The sequence below is a fragment of the Zosterops lateralis genome, assembly GCF_965231275.1.
Source record: "Zosterops lateralis genome assembly, chromosome: 14".
NCBI lineage: Eukaryota > Metazoa > Chordata > Aves > Passeriformes > Zosteropidae > Zosterops > Zosterops lateralis.
Genome location: NC_139774.1, coordinates 18,417,030 through 18,432,771, shown reverse-complemented (window position 1 = coordinate 18,432,771; position 15,742 = coordinate 18,417,030). Strand labels below are relative to the sequence as shown.

General features: G+C 47.0%; 1 protein-coding gene across 1 annotated transcript; it reads right to left on the bottom strand.

Moving 5' to 3' along the window:
• Positions 1–453: 453 nt before the first annotated feature.
• On the bottom strand, positions 454–15,232 carry STK32A (serine/threonine kinase 32A; the record flags this gene model as incomplete). The annotated part of the gene is made up of 12 exons (XM_083871451.1): positions 454–610; positions 882–946; positions 1,285–1,413; positions 2,384–2,509; positions 4,163–4,279; positions 6,062–6,159; positions 6,703–6,792; positions 8,988–9,025; positions 11,396–11,569; positions 12,647–12,798; positions 13,059–13,114; positions 15,181–15,232. The coding sequence occupies 12 exons, from the start codon at positions 15,230–15,232 to the stop codon at positions 526–528; spliced, it is 1,182 nt and encodes a 393-aa protein (XP_083727577.1). The 3' UTR covers positions 454–525.
• Between the last annotated feature and the right edge of the window lie 510 nt (positions 15,233–15,742).

Genomic DNA, 15,742 nt, shown 5'->3' with positions numbered 1-15,742 from the left:
ACTGGTGAGGACCCTGCACCTGGGAGCCACCTCTTCCCTCTGGGGCGGCCAGCCATGAGCCCATCCACATGGGAATGCCAACCTCTGCAGAGCCCTGAGCTGTGGCACAGCTGTGGGCACCTCTCAGCCCAGTGCAGCTCATCCTCTCAGCACTGCAGCAGTTTGCCTGCATGGTGACACCAAGGGCTGTGCCCCCTGCCAGCCAAGACACAATGGTGCACATTGTCTTACCTGTTGTCTTGTGGTCCCATTCCTGCTCCCAGGAAAGGCAACAAAACAGGATCTGAGTCTAACCAACTGTGGCCAGTTGCAAGGCAGCCCCCACAGCCTCTCCCCCCATGCTCACAACCCTCTGGCTGTGGGGTGGAAAGCTGAGGGAGTGGGTGCCCCAGCTCTCCCCTGTGCCCTGGGCTCCTGGCAGGGTCCCTGCAGCAGGGGACAAGTCCATGGCCCAACATTGTGAAGGTGCTTGGGTGGGTGAGCCCCAGCCCCATGAGGAGGTCACCTGCAGGGGCTGAGCTCTTCTCAGAGGTTGTTCTGATTGTCCTCCCTGTGTGGTCCTCCACTTTTTGTCACGGTCTCCTGGATGCTGTCATGGTGGGGCCTTACCCTTGGGGATAGAAAAGGGTGATTGAGCTGTGAGGGAAAGCCCAGGCAGTGCCAAGACCCCACAGAGGCAGAGCTCCCTTGGAGCTCCCCACTGCCTGCCATGAGCTGCCACTCACTCCTCAGTTTCCCCAGCCCTGAGAGCCCCAAGCTCCTCCAAAACAGGACCCCCACAGCCCCCTCCTCTCAGCCTCCCCAGCCCTGGGCCCCCCAAAACTGTCAAAGGCTTTGTCAAGGGCCAATGCCTCTTCTGCTGCCTCTGGATTAAAACTTACTTTTCTCTGTTGAAAACAATGAAGTCTCTCTGGAGCATTTCCAGGTGCCTCTGGAGGTGGCTGGCCTTTCACATTGGAATAAAAATAAAAGAGATAGGGAATAAATTCAGAGTTATCACAGAAAAACATTGCAAGGACAGTTTCAATGGGACATGGCAATATGTTTAGGCACAGAGCACCTTTAGCCCTGCAGTGGGGAGAATGGCATTAAGGCTCTCCTCTTGCAGTAAACCAGGGCATACACATCCTGCCTTTCACCACAGGGAAGATGGGGGACAGTTTTGGGAATAAAGTTGGTCACAAGGGAAAAAAAATATGTTAAGTTTGCTGTGGTCTTCTAGATGGCAACCACTGAAAAATGAAAGACCTCCTTGACCACGTGCTTGTACTCGCCTGCTCTCACCTGGGATGAATTGCTTTTGCTCATGTCTTTCTCCTTCTTAGCCAAGCGCTTTTTTTTTTTGTGAAGAGGTTTGGATTCCAGGATCATTTCTTCCAGTTCAAAGGCTGGGTCACAGTTCAGTCTGCCTTTCTGGAGGGGAGAGAAAGGTGCCCTTAAATGATCAGAGCCTGTCTTAAGGAGTCTCCTATAATCTGGGCTGCATCTGGGAACTGAATTTTGTAAAAAAAAAAAATGCACTAATTACAATTGCACATGCAGCCAAGAGCACTGGCTATACTCCTGATAATACTTTATCAGTCCCTTCAGCTGGGGGCCATATTCAAGGTGTTGCAGTGGCTCCTTTTGTGCTCCTACTTCTACTCTGCCCTTTGTCTGCTTTGCAGTGGCAGTGGGGGTGAGGACAGTGTCCTGGCTGGGTTGTGCCTTTTTGAGAGTAGCACAACAGCCCAGTGGAACTGCTCTCCAAGCAACACAGAACTGGACCCACCACAGAGAAACCCAGGAAGGAGGGCAGACATACAATTAACAAATATTCATAGTTTAGCCCAGCTTCTGCTGAAAACTAGTTGCAGTAGTTGGACTATTCTCCATGAGGGTTATGTTACTTGTGTGCTGTTTCATTTAATGCAATTTAAAAAGGCCCAGAGACACTAATCCAGTGTATGTGCTATTTCCTGTTACCAATGGGCTTGCTGGGGGAGGCATTACAGGAGGAAACCATTCAATAAGATGGTGGGTGATGCCCAGGCTGCTGCTGAGCCCATCCTGTGCAGTGGGTTTTTAGATGTGGGGAGCAGCAGGGCTCAGAGCATAGGTCAGCACGGGAGGGCTCACAGGCACTGTCCACCCCACACAGATACACAGCCCAGTGGGCTGTAACCAGTCCTGCACCCAGAAACTCTGGGAACATTGCCAACAGGGCAGACCAGCTTTGGGGCACCCACACTATGGTCTCCCTCCATTACTCTTTGCTACACACTCAGGGAAGAGGCAGCTCTGCCCTGGTCTCTCTTTTCACCTGATGCTTTGGTGGAAATTTGTCAGAACATTCCATATCCCAGTGCTGGGTGTGAAGAACCTTTAATTTCAAATGCCTTACCATGGGAATGAATTCTGGCATTATTCTTTTCTGGAGAACAGCGTCCCAGTTCACATCAGACAGGTACGGGAAGGACTGTATGTCCTTCAGCTGAGAAAAACGTTTCTCGGGGTTCAGCTCGAGCAACTGCAAGAGTTAAAGGGAAGAGATGAGACCTTCCCCACAGGGCACACCTTCTGTGGAGCGTGGCTGAGGGCACATGGTGCCAGAGACACAACATCAGTGCTGAACTTGGACCAGTGCCTCTCCTGCTCTGGCTCAGAGTCCCTTCACCAGGTATTAGACACAAGCACTGCTTGTCAGTAAAACATCCTCTTTTCTCACTCTACTAAAGTAATATTCTTATTTCAGTGTAAAAGCACGCCTTCACAGTGCTTATTTTCATATTTTTTTAACATTGCTGTAGGGATTACTTGTGTGGAAGGAAAGGGTTGAAGTTGTCTCTGTTCAATGATTATACATTGAACATGTATACATGTATACATTATACAACTCCCGACACCATGCACTCCTAAAACTCAGCAGGAAAACCAGAATATCCAAACCCTTTGGGGAGGGCACAGGCAGGGTGACCTGCACACCCTCCTGGTGCTGGCTGACAGCCAGTGGCCAGCACTGTCCCCAGCTCCCTCTGCAGAGCTCAGCCTGGTGCCTGGGCCTGTGGCAGATACAGAATCCCACAGGGGATGGCTGAGCCAGGAAGGAGCCACAGTTGGCTCCATATATAATACAGATTGCTGTTAAACCAGATGCAAAGGAGCACTGGGAAATTTAAATAATTGTGACATTGTATTATTTATTCACAAGGGAGCCTCTATGGCTTGTGGCCTGCTGTGGTCCAGGAAATAACTGTCAGCATAGCAACACATAGGACATCTGCAGTAAATATTCCTGTGTTACTGTTAGGAATAAAAATAAAGAAATACTTAAATACTTAAAGAAATACTGTCTTCATTGAATTTTCAGCAAATGGAGATATTCTGCAATATTCTTTCTGAAAAATACACCATGATTCTGTCTCAAAGAACTGACAGCCTCTTTTTGTTAAAATGTTTCATCATCTATTTCATTAGAAAGGAGGGAATACATATATATATATTATTTGGAACAAATACAGTAGAAACAAAAACAGTTGAAAGCTACATTAAGTACTACTTCATTGCCCACACTTATTTGAAATTAAAAAACTATAAACATACTTCCCTAAAATTTGCCACCAGTGCTGCCATGCAGGGGGTAAGTGCTCAGCTTCACTGCCACTGTTAAGTTACAATCTTGTTTATTGAAGCTATGGCTTCATTTCAAATGGGATTTCAGCTTCAATTCATTCCAGTAATGATTTTGAAGCAATTTTTATAACAGCTTTCTTGAAAAAAAAAAAATTGCAGTGGTGCATAAAGGATTACAACAGTGTCAGCACTTCTTGCAAATGTTTCCATTACTGGGAAAAATGATTCTTGAGGATTAAAAAAAAATTGAATTTTTGGGCTAAATTTATTGACATATATATCAATATCTGCTTCTAAGTCAGTTAATTCCAGAGTGCAAAGTTATAGAGGAAACTCTGGAAGCCAAGGCTGCCTGTGTCCTTAGGGAAGGTGCTGCAGCAGCTGCTGTCCCCACTGCCAGCCTGGGATGGAGCTCTGCTCGCTGCCATCCCCTTCCTGCAGCTGACATTTATCACACAGTGTGCTCTCAAAGTCACTGGCCTGGACACCACCTGCAAGGGCTTCCCAAGGGCAGAGCAGAACGGCAGGAGCAGTGGGCACCAGCCCTCACCTTCCTGAGGAGTGTCACCATGTCCAGGGACCAGGCGGCCGGGTACGTCACCGTGGCTGTCCTGAACACGTGGGCGATTTCGTCTGTGGAAGTGTTGGCCCGAATGTGATACGGCCTCTGTGGGAAACACCACAAGACAAGCACTTGGATTTATCTGCTTTTCAGACTCCTTGGGAAGTCTGGTTAGAGCACAGAAGCTTCACAGTCTCACTGTCCCGTGGGACATCTCTCCCTGTGTGGTCATGGCTCAGTGGAAAAAACAAAATGTCAGCAAGAACTATGCTAATAACTGGGCATTTAACAGCAGGACAGGCAGGAGCAAACCCCAGGAGTCAGAGTTATCAGCCAGGGGGAATTTGCTTGGTCTTTTCAGTGTTTTTATCTTACTAGGCTATGACACATAGTGCTGTGGTCAGAGCATTCTTGATAGTCCCTGTAAAATGTTCTTCCCTCACGCTGGGGACAATGCCAGTGAAAAGGAGACAAATGTCCCCCAGCAATAAAATCAGCCCGGAAAGGGATTTCCCAGGAAGGGTCACCAGCCTCAGGTGGGCATCAGGACACAGGGTGACAGTCCCTTCTGCTCTGGGGTCATGTCACTGGGACAGGTGAGTCATTCCAGAGGAGCACCAGGGGCTCCTCCTGGATCAACGTGCACTGCACAGTCAGTCACACCTGCAGTGCACAGTCAGTCACACCTGCAGTGCACAGCCAATGACACCCGCACTGCACAGCACAGGTGAAGTCACCTCCCTGTTTATTTTCCATCTACAACAATTCTCCTGCTCTACCTGGAGAAAGGACTTAAAACAACAGAGCGTTTCCATCTTGAAAGTTTTGATTCACAGATTTTTACCTTTCCATGGGGAGAAGAAGGCAGGAGGGCATTAAAAGTACATTTAAGGAACAGTAGCTGTAAACGGCGAGCTCAGGGCAGTGCGCTCGGCTCTGCCAACGCTAGATGGACCTCAAGGTCTCCCTGCTCTCCCCAGCCCGGGCTGTGCCAGCGAGGACGGGCACAAAACAGCATTTCTGCTCCTGCTTCAGACACAGAGCCATCGAGCCAAAAACCAACGTGAGGCACAGTCCTGCCATTCATTCAGCATTATGGATGGAAAACTCAAATATCACATTATTGCTTCGGTTACCCAACAGGTCAGACAACCACATCTCCTCAAGGGCTGCTAAACTGATCCCTCACAGCTGAGACACACAAATTCAAATGAAAAAAATCTGTTAATCAAAACATGCTCTTCAAAGACTGACACAGAGGTTTTGAAAACCATGTTTTGCATAGTCATACTGAAAGAAGCTTCTGAGCTTCACAAGATCTTAAATATGCCTCTTTAATTACATTCTTTTGTTTAGAATAATATAATTTTTAAAACTTTGGGCCACTTTTTTTTACACAACACTTTCAAAACACTGATGTATTTGTCTATCTACAAGGCTCCCAACCTGGCCCAAGTTGGCAGCAGAGCCCTGATGGCACAGGCAGGGTCTGACCTTTCCCCATCATTTAATTCAACTGCTCAGTCTTGTTACAACAGCAATAAGGCTTTTTCTTTTTTCAATTTTATTTTTCCTTGCAGGATGGAAGCTCCAAGTAAAGGATATTGCAGCCCAAACTTGAGAACTGGTTTTTGTTTGCCTTGCCTCACTTTTACCAACCCAGAGACCCTCAGCTGCAGCAGAACTGCCACAACGTGCTGTCCTGAATTGCAGCAGCTTCCCTGAGCTCTCAGCCATGACCACAAGAACCCTGGTGAATATGTGATCTCTGCTTCCTCTGCTGTAATAACCCCTAAAGCTTTGATTCAGCCTGGACATGTCATCTCTGCTATAAGGCATTAACCCTCCCCACGCCGTGCCCAAGGACAGGGCAGGCCAGACACGTACCCGAGTTCTGAGCAGCTCGTAGGCAGTGACTCCCAGGGACCACCAGTCCACGGCAAAGGAGTAGCTGGTGGGTGTTGTGGGGCTGAACATTTCAGGTGCTGTGAAATACAGGGAAAAAAAAAAAAAAAAAAAAAAAAAAAAAAGCCTTGGTGCAATCCCAAGTGGAAAGGAGCAACACCTGAGCCCAGCCCTTCCCGTGCTGCCATGCTCCTGCTCCAGGGCCACCCAGCAGCCCCACAGTCCTCTCCACATCAAACTCTGTGCTTCTCTGCCCCCAACGCCCAAAAATTCCTTTCACTGACACGGGAGTTGCTTTCCATTCATAATAAATGTGCTCCTGAATAAGCACATTCACTCAATCTAGGCATAAGGTGGCCTAAACATCTTTTAATCTCCCTGGTGAAGTGAGACATGCACATTCCCCAGCTGCACTGAGGCATTTCTGGGGAGGGACTCCTGTCCCCACCCTGCATCCCCTCTCCAGGGCACTCCTCACTTCAAACCCTGCATGTTTTGACTTGGATCAGGAAGAAAAGAGTCCCAACTCTAACCAAAAACATCTTCACCTGTGTCCCACCACAGCATCCACCCAAGCCCACAAAATGGGGATTCCAGACCGTGTAGCTGCCATTGCTTCTCACCCATGTAGGGCTTTGTGCCAGCGATGGTGGTGACAGGGCTGTCCTTGGTCAGCGTCGTGGCAATGTTGAAATCAGTGATGTGCACGTGTCCTGCAAGATAGAGGATAACCTGGAACAGGCTTGGCTTTAATTTCACACAAGAAATAGCTCTGAATCAGAAACATAAAGTAAAATACTCCATGGAAAGGAGTTTTCAGGTAATAAAAATCTGGTGGGAGAACTGATACAAAATACTTCAGCTTGCAGGCTGCTTGCAGATGTCTCTTGTTTCAAATATCCCCTTATTTTCCCTCTGGGGAACCAGAAAATATAAGAGTTCTCAAAGAAGTAATTTACTGATGATTGTTTTGAGTCTTCCTATATTTTAGGGGAAGACAACTGAACTTTTCTTACAGAAAAAAAATTCCTCTATGTTTAAAAAAATCCCCAAAACCCTGATGTTTGGCTTCCTAGTTGTTTGCCATTTGGTGTTCCAGGTACTAAGCACTCTCTCCATTTTCCTCTTTAGAGGGTGCCTCTAGAATGGAACCAAAACACCTTTGGTAGCCAGCAAAAGAGGCTTGGACAGAAATTCAAACACCATGAAACCCAAATTGCATCTGTTTTGTGGTCCCAGGTGTGAAAGCCTGGTGAGGGAAGAGAAGAGAGAATGGGGAGCTGCAGGAACAGAAATACTGAAAACCAACCAGGATGGATTAGGCTAAATATTGATAAACATGCAGTTGCAATAACAGCTGCCTTGGGGACAAGGGAAAAAATGAACTCTGTGTGTGCCCAAAGCTTTCTATGTGCCTTGGAAGACAAACCTTTGGATGAAGAAAAAGAATACTACAAGTCACAGACAAAAGGCCACTGGAGTCAAGGGTATGTCCCCAGAAAAAAAACACTCTGAAACCTCTGCAAGAGAGTTAAAAATCACAGTGAGCAGAGAATAGACTCAAAACTCATCCCGAATTGTAGTGTAATTATAGAAGTCAGTGGGTTGTGTCTTCCTGGGCTGAAGGCAGCTGCAGAGATGGACAGAACCTTTCCCCCTCTTTTTCCCTCTTCAGGGAGTGCTGACCTACATTCCCATGGCCATGGTGATCCCAGCTCCTCTCAGGGAGCTGTGTCATCCCAGTCTGAGTGACACAGAGTTCTGGGAGAATCCAAACATCCAACAGTGAGGAGTGACCAAAGCAGTGCCACAGGAGATGGGCAGCCTGGAGCCCTGGAAAGGCTCCCCAGTGTGAATGGGCAACAGCCAGAGAAGGACCGAGCAAGGCAGGACAGGGGCTCAGCACCTGGATACTTTGCTGCCAGCTCCTAAATAAATAATCAACCAGTGCTCTGAAATTAGAGGTCACATACAAACAGATCGAGCTCGGTGCTGCCAGGCAACCCTGGTCACACACACCCGGTCACAGAGCAGGCACTGCCTCCCTCGGGAGCTGCAGCATCTCTGCTACAGCCCCTGCAGGGATAACAAATGCAGGTATGTCTCCTCCCTGCACTGACCTTTTGGTCACCTTACTCTAGCTGCTAACGAAGATTTCTCACAACAAGGCAGTTACTTGGATTAAAAAAAACCAAAAATGAGGTAACAAAATGTTTCTCCAGTGAGTTACAAACTAATAAATATCAGACAACTCTTCACTGCAAGATCTTCACCAGGAAAAAAACGTGACTAAAGATCCATGCAAGAATATAGTCAAGAGTTTTGCCTAAGAAAGACTAGAGAAAAACTGATAGCAACATTTATAACATACCCAGCCCCTAATCCTCTTCAGAGCCCCCTCCCCATGCCAAATACTCAAGGAAAAAGAAAATACGTGAACGAGGCTTATCTATTGCACCATAATTAATTCTGTTTGTGCACAAATCCTGCAGTGACACAAGCATTGCCCTTCAAATGATGCATTTTGAGTAAGTTTTAAACAAGAACCAAGAAAATGTTAAAATGGGCTGTGCTGGGCTACCGACCTCAAGCAGCACCAAACACATGGTCCCTGCCAGTGCCTTGTAGGGACACCATCAGTCAGTCAGCCAAGGGAGGTGCTGGTTAAAACACCAAGGCAACCCCAGAAACACCACAGCACCACCGGGTGCCCAGTGCCCTGGAGGTACAAGACACTGTTGCTCAAACAGCAAGAGGCAGCAAGTGGAGCACAAAGGATGGGAGCTCCTGCTCAGGCTGAGGAAGGGAGTGCAGCACCAAACGGTGGCACTAGCAAGGACTGCAGCTTGTGTCTCCTGTCTCCCACTGCTTTTACACTATGCATGACCACAAAGCACCTGGCACTTACCTTGTTCATCCAGTAAAATGTTGTCAGGCTTGATATCTCTGAGGAAAAAAGCAGAGACAGCCATTAGCCTAGAGAAGTGACAGGAAACACAGCCCAGGCTCTGGGATGCTGGTGGAGACACTGAACCCTCAGAGCCTCGGGTTTCTCAGCTCTGTGTTCCTGTTTAATTCAGGCTGAGAGAGTTCTAATCAAACAGCACCACAGCAGCGGGTCCCCTGTGCAGGCTGCAGGGCTCTGGGTGAGCAGCACTCAGGTGAGCCCACCCACAGTTATGCTGGAGAGCCTTTTTGTCATTTTTCTCCTGTTTCTTTTCAATCTGTTTCTATACCATATTGAGAAGGGTTCCCTTTTTACTCACTACAAATTAAATAATTTTAACAACTTTGTTCTAGATCCAAATGGGTTAACCACAGGTTTTATTCCTGAGTAAAAGGATCCCACAAAATAATACCTATAACAATGCTGTAACGAAACACTTTGGCTGAAGGGAGAAAACATACACCTGATACTCTGATACAGGCACTGTGTCCACCTGAGTGACTTTACAAGCTATTACCTGGCTTTAATGAGCTCATTACACCAGTCCCCACTGAGCACCTGGGCAGCTGATGCCCCAGAGGGAAGGTCCCAGCAGGAGGCAGGCAACAGTCAGTGACCCTGTGCCAGCTGGTGCTCCCCAGGGAAGAAATGAGCACGTTTAGGATTTTATCTTTAAAAATTCAATCCTTGAGATACAGTTTGAATTCTCCGAGCCACCCAGAATCAAAACCCCACGATATATTGTCATCTAATAGCTCACAGTTTTTTGGCATCTTGTCACCCAAACAACTCCCAATGGGTTGTAAACACTGGTTACCTTCCTGGTGCCATCCCATCATACAGGTGAGTATAGGGACAGGCATCATTAGCAGGGCACAGAGCAGTGTCAGGTAAGTGGCTGATTTTCCCCCAAAGCACAGTGAAACTGTTTCCATTTTTTTTTTTAATTATTATTTTTTAATTTCTAGTGTGGCTGTTTCTGGTCTCCCTCAGTCTGGCATACAGCTTCTGGAGTTACACCAGCACAGTAAGATCATTCTCAGGCTGCAACGACCAGAGATAATTCTGGTTATTCTTCATTTGTGTATTTCTTTTTTATATAAGCTAGTTATATAATTTCCTAACCTAAAAGATATTAATATTTCCCATTCTTTTACATCTAGGTGGGAAATAATTACAGCCTGAGTTTGCTGTCTCTGCACAGCTTTGTTCAGCCAAACAAAGCCATTTCTTCCCTGTCTCCTGATGTTCCCAATTACAGCTGTTGCAGTGTAATTGACTCAGCTGAATCACTTTATCAATCAGCTACTATCCCACTGGGTTACAGTGTTAATTAAACAACTTGCATTACAGTGTTAATTAAATAACTGACAGATTTTACAGCCTGCCATACACGTTCTGTTGTACTTGATTTACCTTAAACACCTGCAGCTGTTGTGAAGAGCAACTGCAATGTCACCTGCAGTTTCTCCCAGGCCTGTTCACGCTGGGGCAAAGATCCATGAATGTAAAGCACAAAAGCATGAGAAAGGAGACCCTGAGAAGGTGGGAGCTGTCCCCTGGGCCAGCCCCTGACAGCAGCACAGCAGAACTGCTGGAGAGCAGAGAACTGCCCCAGAACAGAACTGGTCCAGCTCTGGGCCCCTGTGGCTGCAGGGACAGGCAAGGGGTCACTCTGCCCTCACCCCTTGGACATGGCAGCTGGACACTGTGGACAGGAACAGGCATTCACCCTCACCAGCCTCTTGCCAGTGTGTGCCCTCCCCACTAACAACCAGGACCATTTCAATTTCACACTTTCCATGATTAATTCTAATACTGTACAAGAATGCTCATCTGGAGTGATACTTCTAGATGAAGTGACCTTCTCCCTACAATTATCATAGTCATGCAATTTTTTTCACTGGCCATGAGAAACTGTGCCAAAAAGAAGCTCTCAGCACTTCTAGAAAGGGATTTACCTCATACAGGAAAAAGCTGTGTTTGGGTTCAGTCCTCATATTTTGGTGCAATACAGAGAGGGGGCAAAGGGAGACCCCTTCAAGCACGAACACAGGAGTTCTGAGTGCTGACACACACCCTCCCTGGACCAGCATGGATATTAATGAGCTACAGCTAATTAAAGCCTAACAGAGACAAATTTTAGCAGGATCAGTGGACAATCAAACATGCTATTTCACACCTACTCCAGAGGGACAAATCAGGTGGTCTCTGCTGCAGATGAAATAGTTTTCTTGGGGAAGCCTTGTGTTTCACAGAAACCCAAACACACGTGGGAGAATATGTTGTTTATCACTTAAGCTTCTATTTGTCATGTCACATCAAGGAGGAATAAGCCTGCCCAGAGCACAGCCTGTGGCCTGGCTGACCTGTGGATGATGTGTCTGCTCTGCAAGTAGTCAAGGGCCAGCACCAGCTCGCAGATGAAGAGTTTCACAGTCCCCTCTGGGAACCGCACGTTTTGCTGGAGGTGGTAGCGCAGGTCCCCCCCGAGCAGCAGGTCCACCACCATGAACATATCCTCTTCATCCTGGAATGAGTACCTGAAACAGCAGGTAACACTGAAAAATGACAGGTAATAAAGGAACATGTGGTACCCCTGGGAAAACTCATAATTTTCTTGGAATTTTTTTTTTACTTGGGAAATTACAATTTCATGACCTTTCCATGCTCTGTTTCCCACTATTGTCACAGAGTGCAGGAAAGCCACAGGAATGCTAAAGGCATCCTGAAGCCAGGGATGGCGTGGCAAGAACAGAAGCAGGGACACCTGGATGGTTTTCTCTGTACAGATCTCTACATATAAACACACTGGTCAGTTCTCAGCTGCTGAGTGAGCTTTGCCTGGAACTTTGTGTTCAAGTACAGAAGACAAGTTTGGAGATGTGATATGGGGGGTGTAGCTGCACCTTTACCATTCATACCCCAGCAAGAACAACTCTAAATGGCAACAGCAGCAAAATACCAAGAGTTCACTGAACAGCACTCGGGTTACAGGATATTTCAAAAAGGAAGAATTATTAAAAGATTTTTGATCTTCAGTGTCTTTTAGACTCTCTTTTTTTTGTGTGTGTGTGTATGTGTGTGTTCAGCATTGATAATTTCTACTTTATTCTAAAAATAAATCCATTTTCCAATAAATTTAATTATCCACCACCCTAGAGGAATACTGAAACTACAGGATATTGATATCATCATGCAATATGTGAGCTCACACCCCTTGGAATGTTACTGGTGTCCTAATAAAATTAGGAAGAAAGAAATGTCAAGGGAGAGCCAGCAAAGAGCCCTGCCTGGCCATCAATCCCACGCTGCCAGAAGGTGCTGGTGGTTGCAAAGAGCTCCTTTAAATACAGGTGGGGTTATGGTGCTTGCCAATACCTGCCTGGGGGGACACTGCAAAGGAACATATGAATAAACTCTCTTGTGCTGCCTGGGGGGACAAGGGAGATAATTCCTTGTTTAACTAAACAGGATTCCCCTGAAACATAAACCCCAGTCAGAGGAACACACCAGTTGCTCCCAAGACAGGCTTGAAGCAGATGAAGAGGGTCTGGTCTCAAAGGTGTCTGTAACTGACTGTGCCAACTCAACCGGTGAGCCAAGGAGCCACCTCTTACCATAAATTAACCAAGAAAGGGTGTTCCAGGCCCTGCATAATCTGCAGCTCCTTGAAAACATTTCTGACTTCATTGCGCTCCACACACTTCTGTTTGTTCATGTATTTCATGGCATACATCTTCTTGGTGTCAGTCTTCTGCACCACACACACCTAAGAGAGCAATCATTTGGTTGATCAGGTTTTCATTTTAATGTAATAATAATCTCATGTAATATGATTTGTGGCTACAGAATGGATAAGGAATTGGGCTCTGATTCCTTTCTGATTACCAGGAGTTGAAGCTCAGGTCAAGACTCACTGATAGTGCAAGGGGTTTGGTTCTCTGCCCTCATGTGAGCTCCCAACTCATCCATTTCCACCCAGCTACATCTCCAGCTTCCCACATGGTGATTAGTTCCCAAAACACTCACTTTTCCAAAGCTGCCCTTCCCAATAGCTCTCAAAATCTCAAAATGGTCGAAGGTAACTGCAAGAAAGAGCATTTCAATATTAGCAACATTTCAATACTAAATGGCTGAACAAACACCTGACAATATTATGTTATTTCTACTTTTTCTCCCTATGAGCTAAGAAAAATGAGGGATACACCAGAAATGTTGTGTTCCTTTCGAATATTTGGGTGCTGTTTAAGCTTGGTGTGTTTAACAGGTTCTTTTCTCTACAGTTCAGCTGCAAAGGAAAGTTCCTCAGGTCATCCTCTGTCAGTGGCAGATCAGGCAAATTCCTCCATCTGAGGGGAACATCTGGCTGACACCCCCAGGACACTTCCCACACCCTTCTGCCCAAGAGCAGCACAAAAAAAATCTGGCTTCTTGTATGGTCTTGAATCTTCTGTCTGGTTGTTACATTTTCTTTTTGTTTTGCTTGCTTATTATGCACAACTGTCTGCTCAGAGGAAATGCTGAGAGAAAAATAATCCTGTCACTCCACTTCAGCTGAAGGTAAACAGAACTCTTCAAGAAATTCAAACAGAAATTGTGGTGCTACAGAAAACAGTGAAATTATAGCAACAGCAATTTGGAAAAACATGCAGGAATTGTTAGGACTGGCACTGGAGCACCCACACAACTCATGCTGTTCCACTGACCCTCGTGGGTCCCAAAGGAAAAGCCTCTCTGTGGCACAGCTGCAGAGATGGGAGCAGTGCCCACCACCTGCACTGGGGGAGGGAAGCGCCTGTGCCATGGAGCAGTGTGTTGTTTCCTACTGTACCCAGAAGCTCTTAATTACAATTTTAATTGAAATCAGAATGAGGACAAGAGTGTGACATCTAAGGTGATATAGCCTCTGGCCACTGATTTGCGAGATAATGGAAAATTCCCTGGGGGACACCTCCATTTCAGCTGGGTTTCTCTCCCCTCAGTATATTAAACGTGACTAATTAGAGAGAAAATGCGCTACCACTTTTTAAATCTGTGCAGGGCCATGGAAACAGAACTGCACTGGTCTGCACACTGTATCAGCATGCAGGGATAGCCCTGAGCCCACTGAACCTGACAAATGACAATGAATACCTGACATGGTCAGGACAGGGCCTCTCCTGGCATTGTGTTTCTCAGTCACAGAAGCTGGTGCTGTGTGAACACTGAACCCAGAGACAGACCCAGCAGACACCAGCCATCCCCAGGAAAACCCCACAGCCAGGGCACTTCACCCTGAGGAAGGTGGCAGGAACAGAAGTGCTCATTATCCCAATACTGAGCATTTAGATGAACCAGGAATAAAATCTTCAGGAAAACTTCACAGCACAGATTTCTTTTGCACTACAGAAGTGGAAAAAATATGAAAAATAAAGAAAAACTGCAAGCAGTTGCATTAGTAATTTGGAAACTGAAGCTGGTTTAGCTGAGCAGCTGCAGACTGGCAGTGGCACCACATGGCACATTGGAACAGAGGCTGATGAGCTACCCAGCTCCTCATATATTTTATTACTATATATTTGTATTTATATACATATGCACATTGTTGTTGTACCTAGGTGAAAGCCCATATGGCAGTCAGCAAGCTGACTCATGCATCAACAAATATATTTATGGAGCAATCTTTTAATGACTGTCTCTGTAATCTTGGCAGCACAGGGACCCTGGCCTCCCCTACAGCTCCCAGCTGTACTTTTCCAACTCCTTTTCCAGCCAACCCAACCTGCAGGCTTGGCCTCCCAGTGCCTGCAGGAACACCAGGAACCCACACCAGGGACACCCATGGGAACATCCATTGCTCCAGCCACCTTCCCACCACACTTCCTACCAGAGCTCCTGCACTGGGACCTCCAGAACAGACCTGTGCAGCCTCCAGGGCAGCAGCATTTTGTCCTCCGAGGTGCCTGGCAGTGTCTCAGGGACATTTCAACAGCAAACCTCTGCTGACAGTGTTGCTTTCAGAGCAAAAGGTCCCCAACACCAGACTGCAGCTCTGTAGGGACCAGGGGCACACTGCTGCTGACGTGGGATGCCCAGCACAGTCTGCAGCCTCACAGCCAGCCTGCCCTGGAGAGCCCTGCAGTCCCAGACAACAACCAGGAGAAGTTCCTACCGTCCTCATTCCCATCAAAGGGTGGTGCCTTGCTGGAGCTGTTTGCCCCCATGGTGTGCTCAGCCCAGGCTCAGCACTCCCCACTCCTCCGGGCTCTGCTCCCACACCCGAAGCCTCTGGGATGGTGCTGTGGGTCAGTCCTGCCAGACCTTGGCAAAGTCCTGCTGACGCATCCTGCAGAGGGCAGGAAGCAAAAGTTCATCATCACTCAGGACAAAGACACATTTACAACTTGTGAATGTCTCACTGGAGGTTCACTGCTCTGAGGACAAGGCCAGGGAAAAGCACATTGTAATGGAGCCATTGGAGGAGCCAGTAACACCACAGTCTTGTAACTCAGATCTTGCTGCCCACCACAGGAAGGGTGGGAACAGACCAGCAGACCCAAAGATCAAAGGATCTGGCTCACGTTTGCTGTACCATCCAGCATATATTTTGTAGCTGCAGGGGTGACTAATTGTAGTGAAGCCAATATCCAAAATAAATGGACATACCAACTAGGCCAGATAAAACCAAAAGGCACTTTTGACTACTGAGGTCATGTGGAAGGGTAAAAGCTATG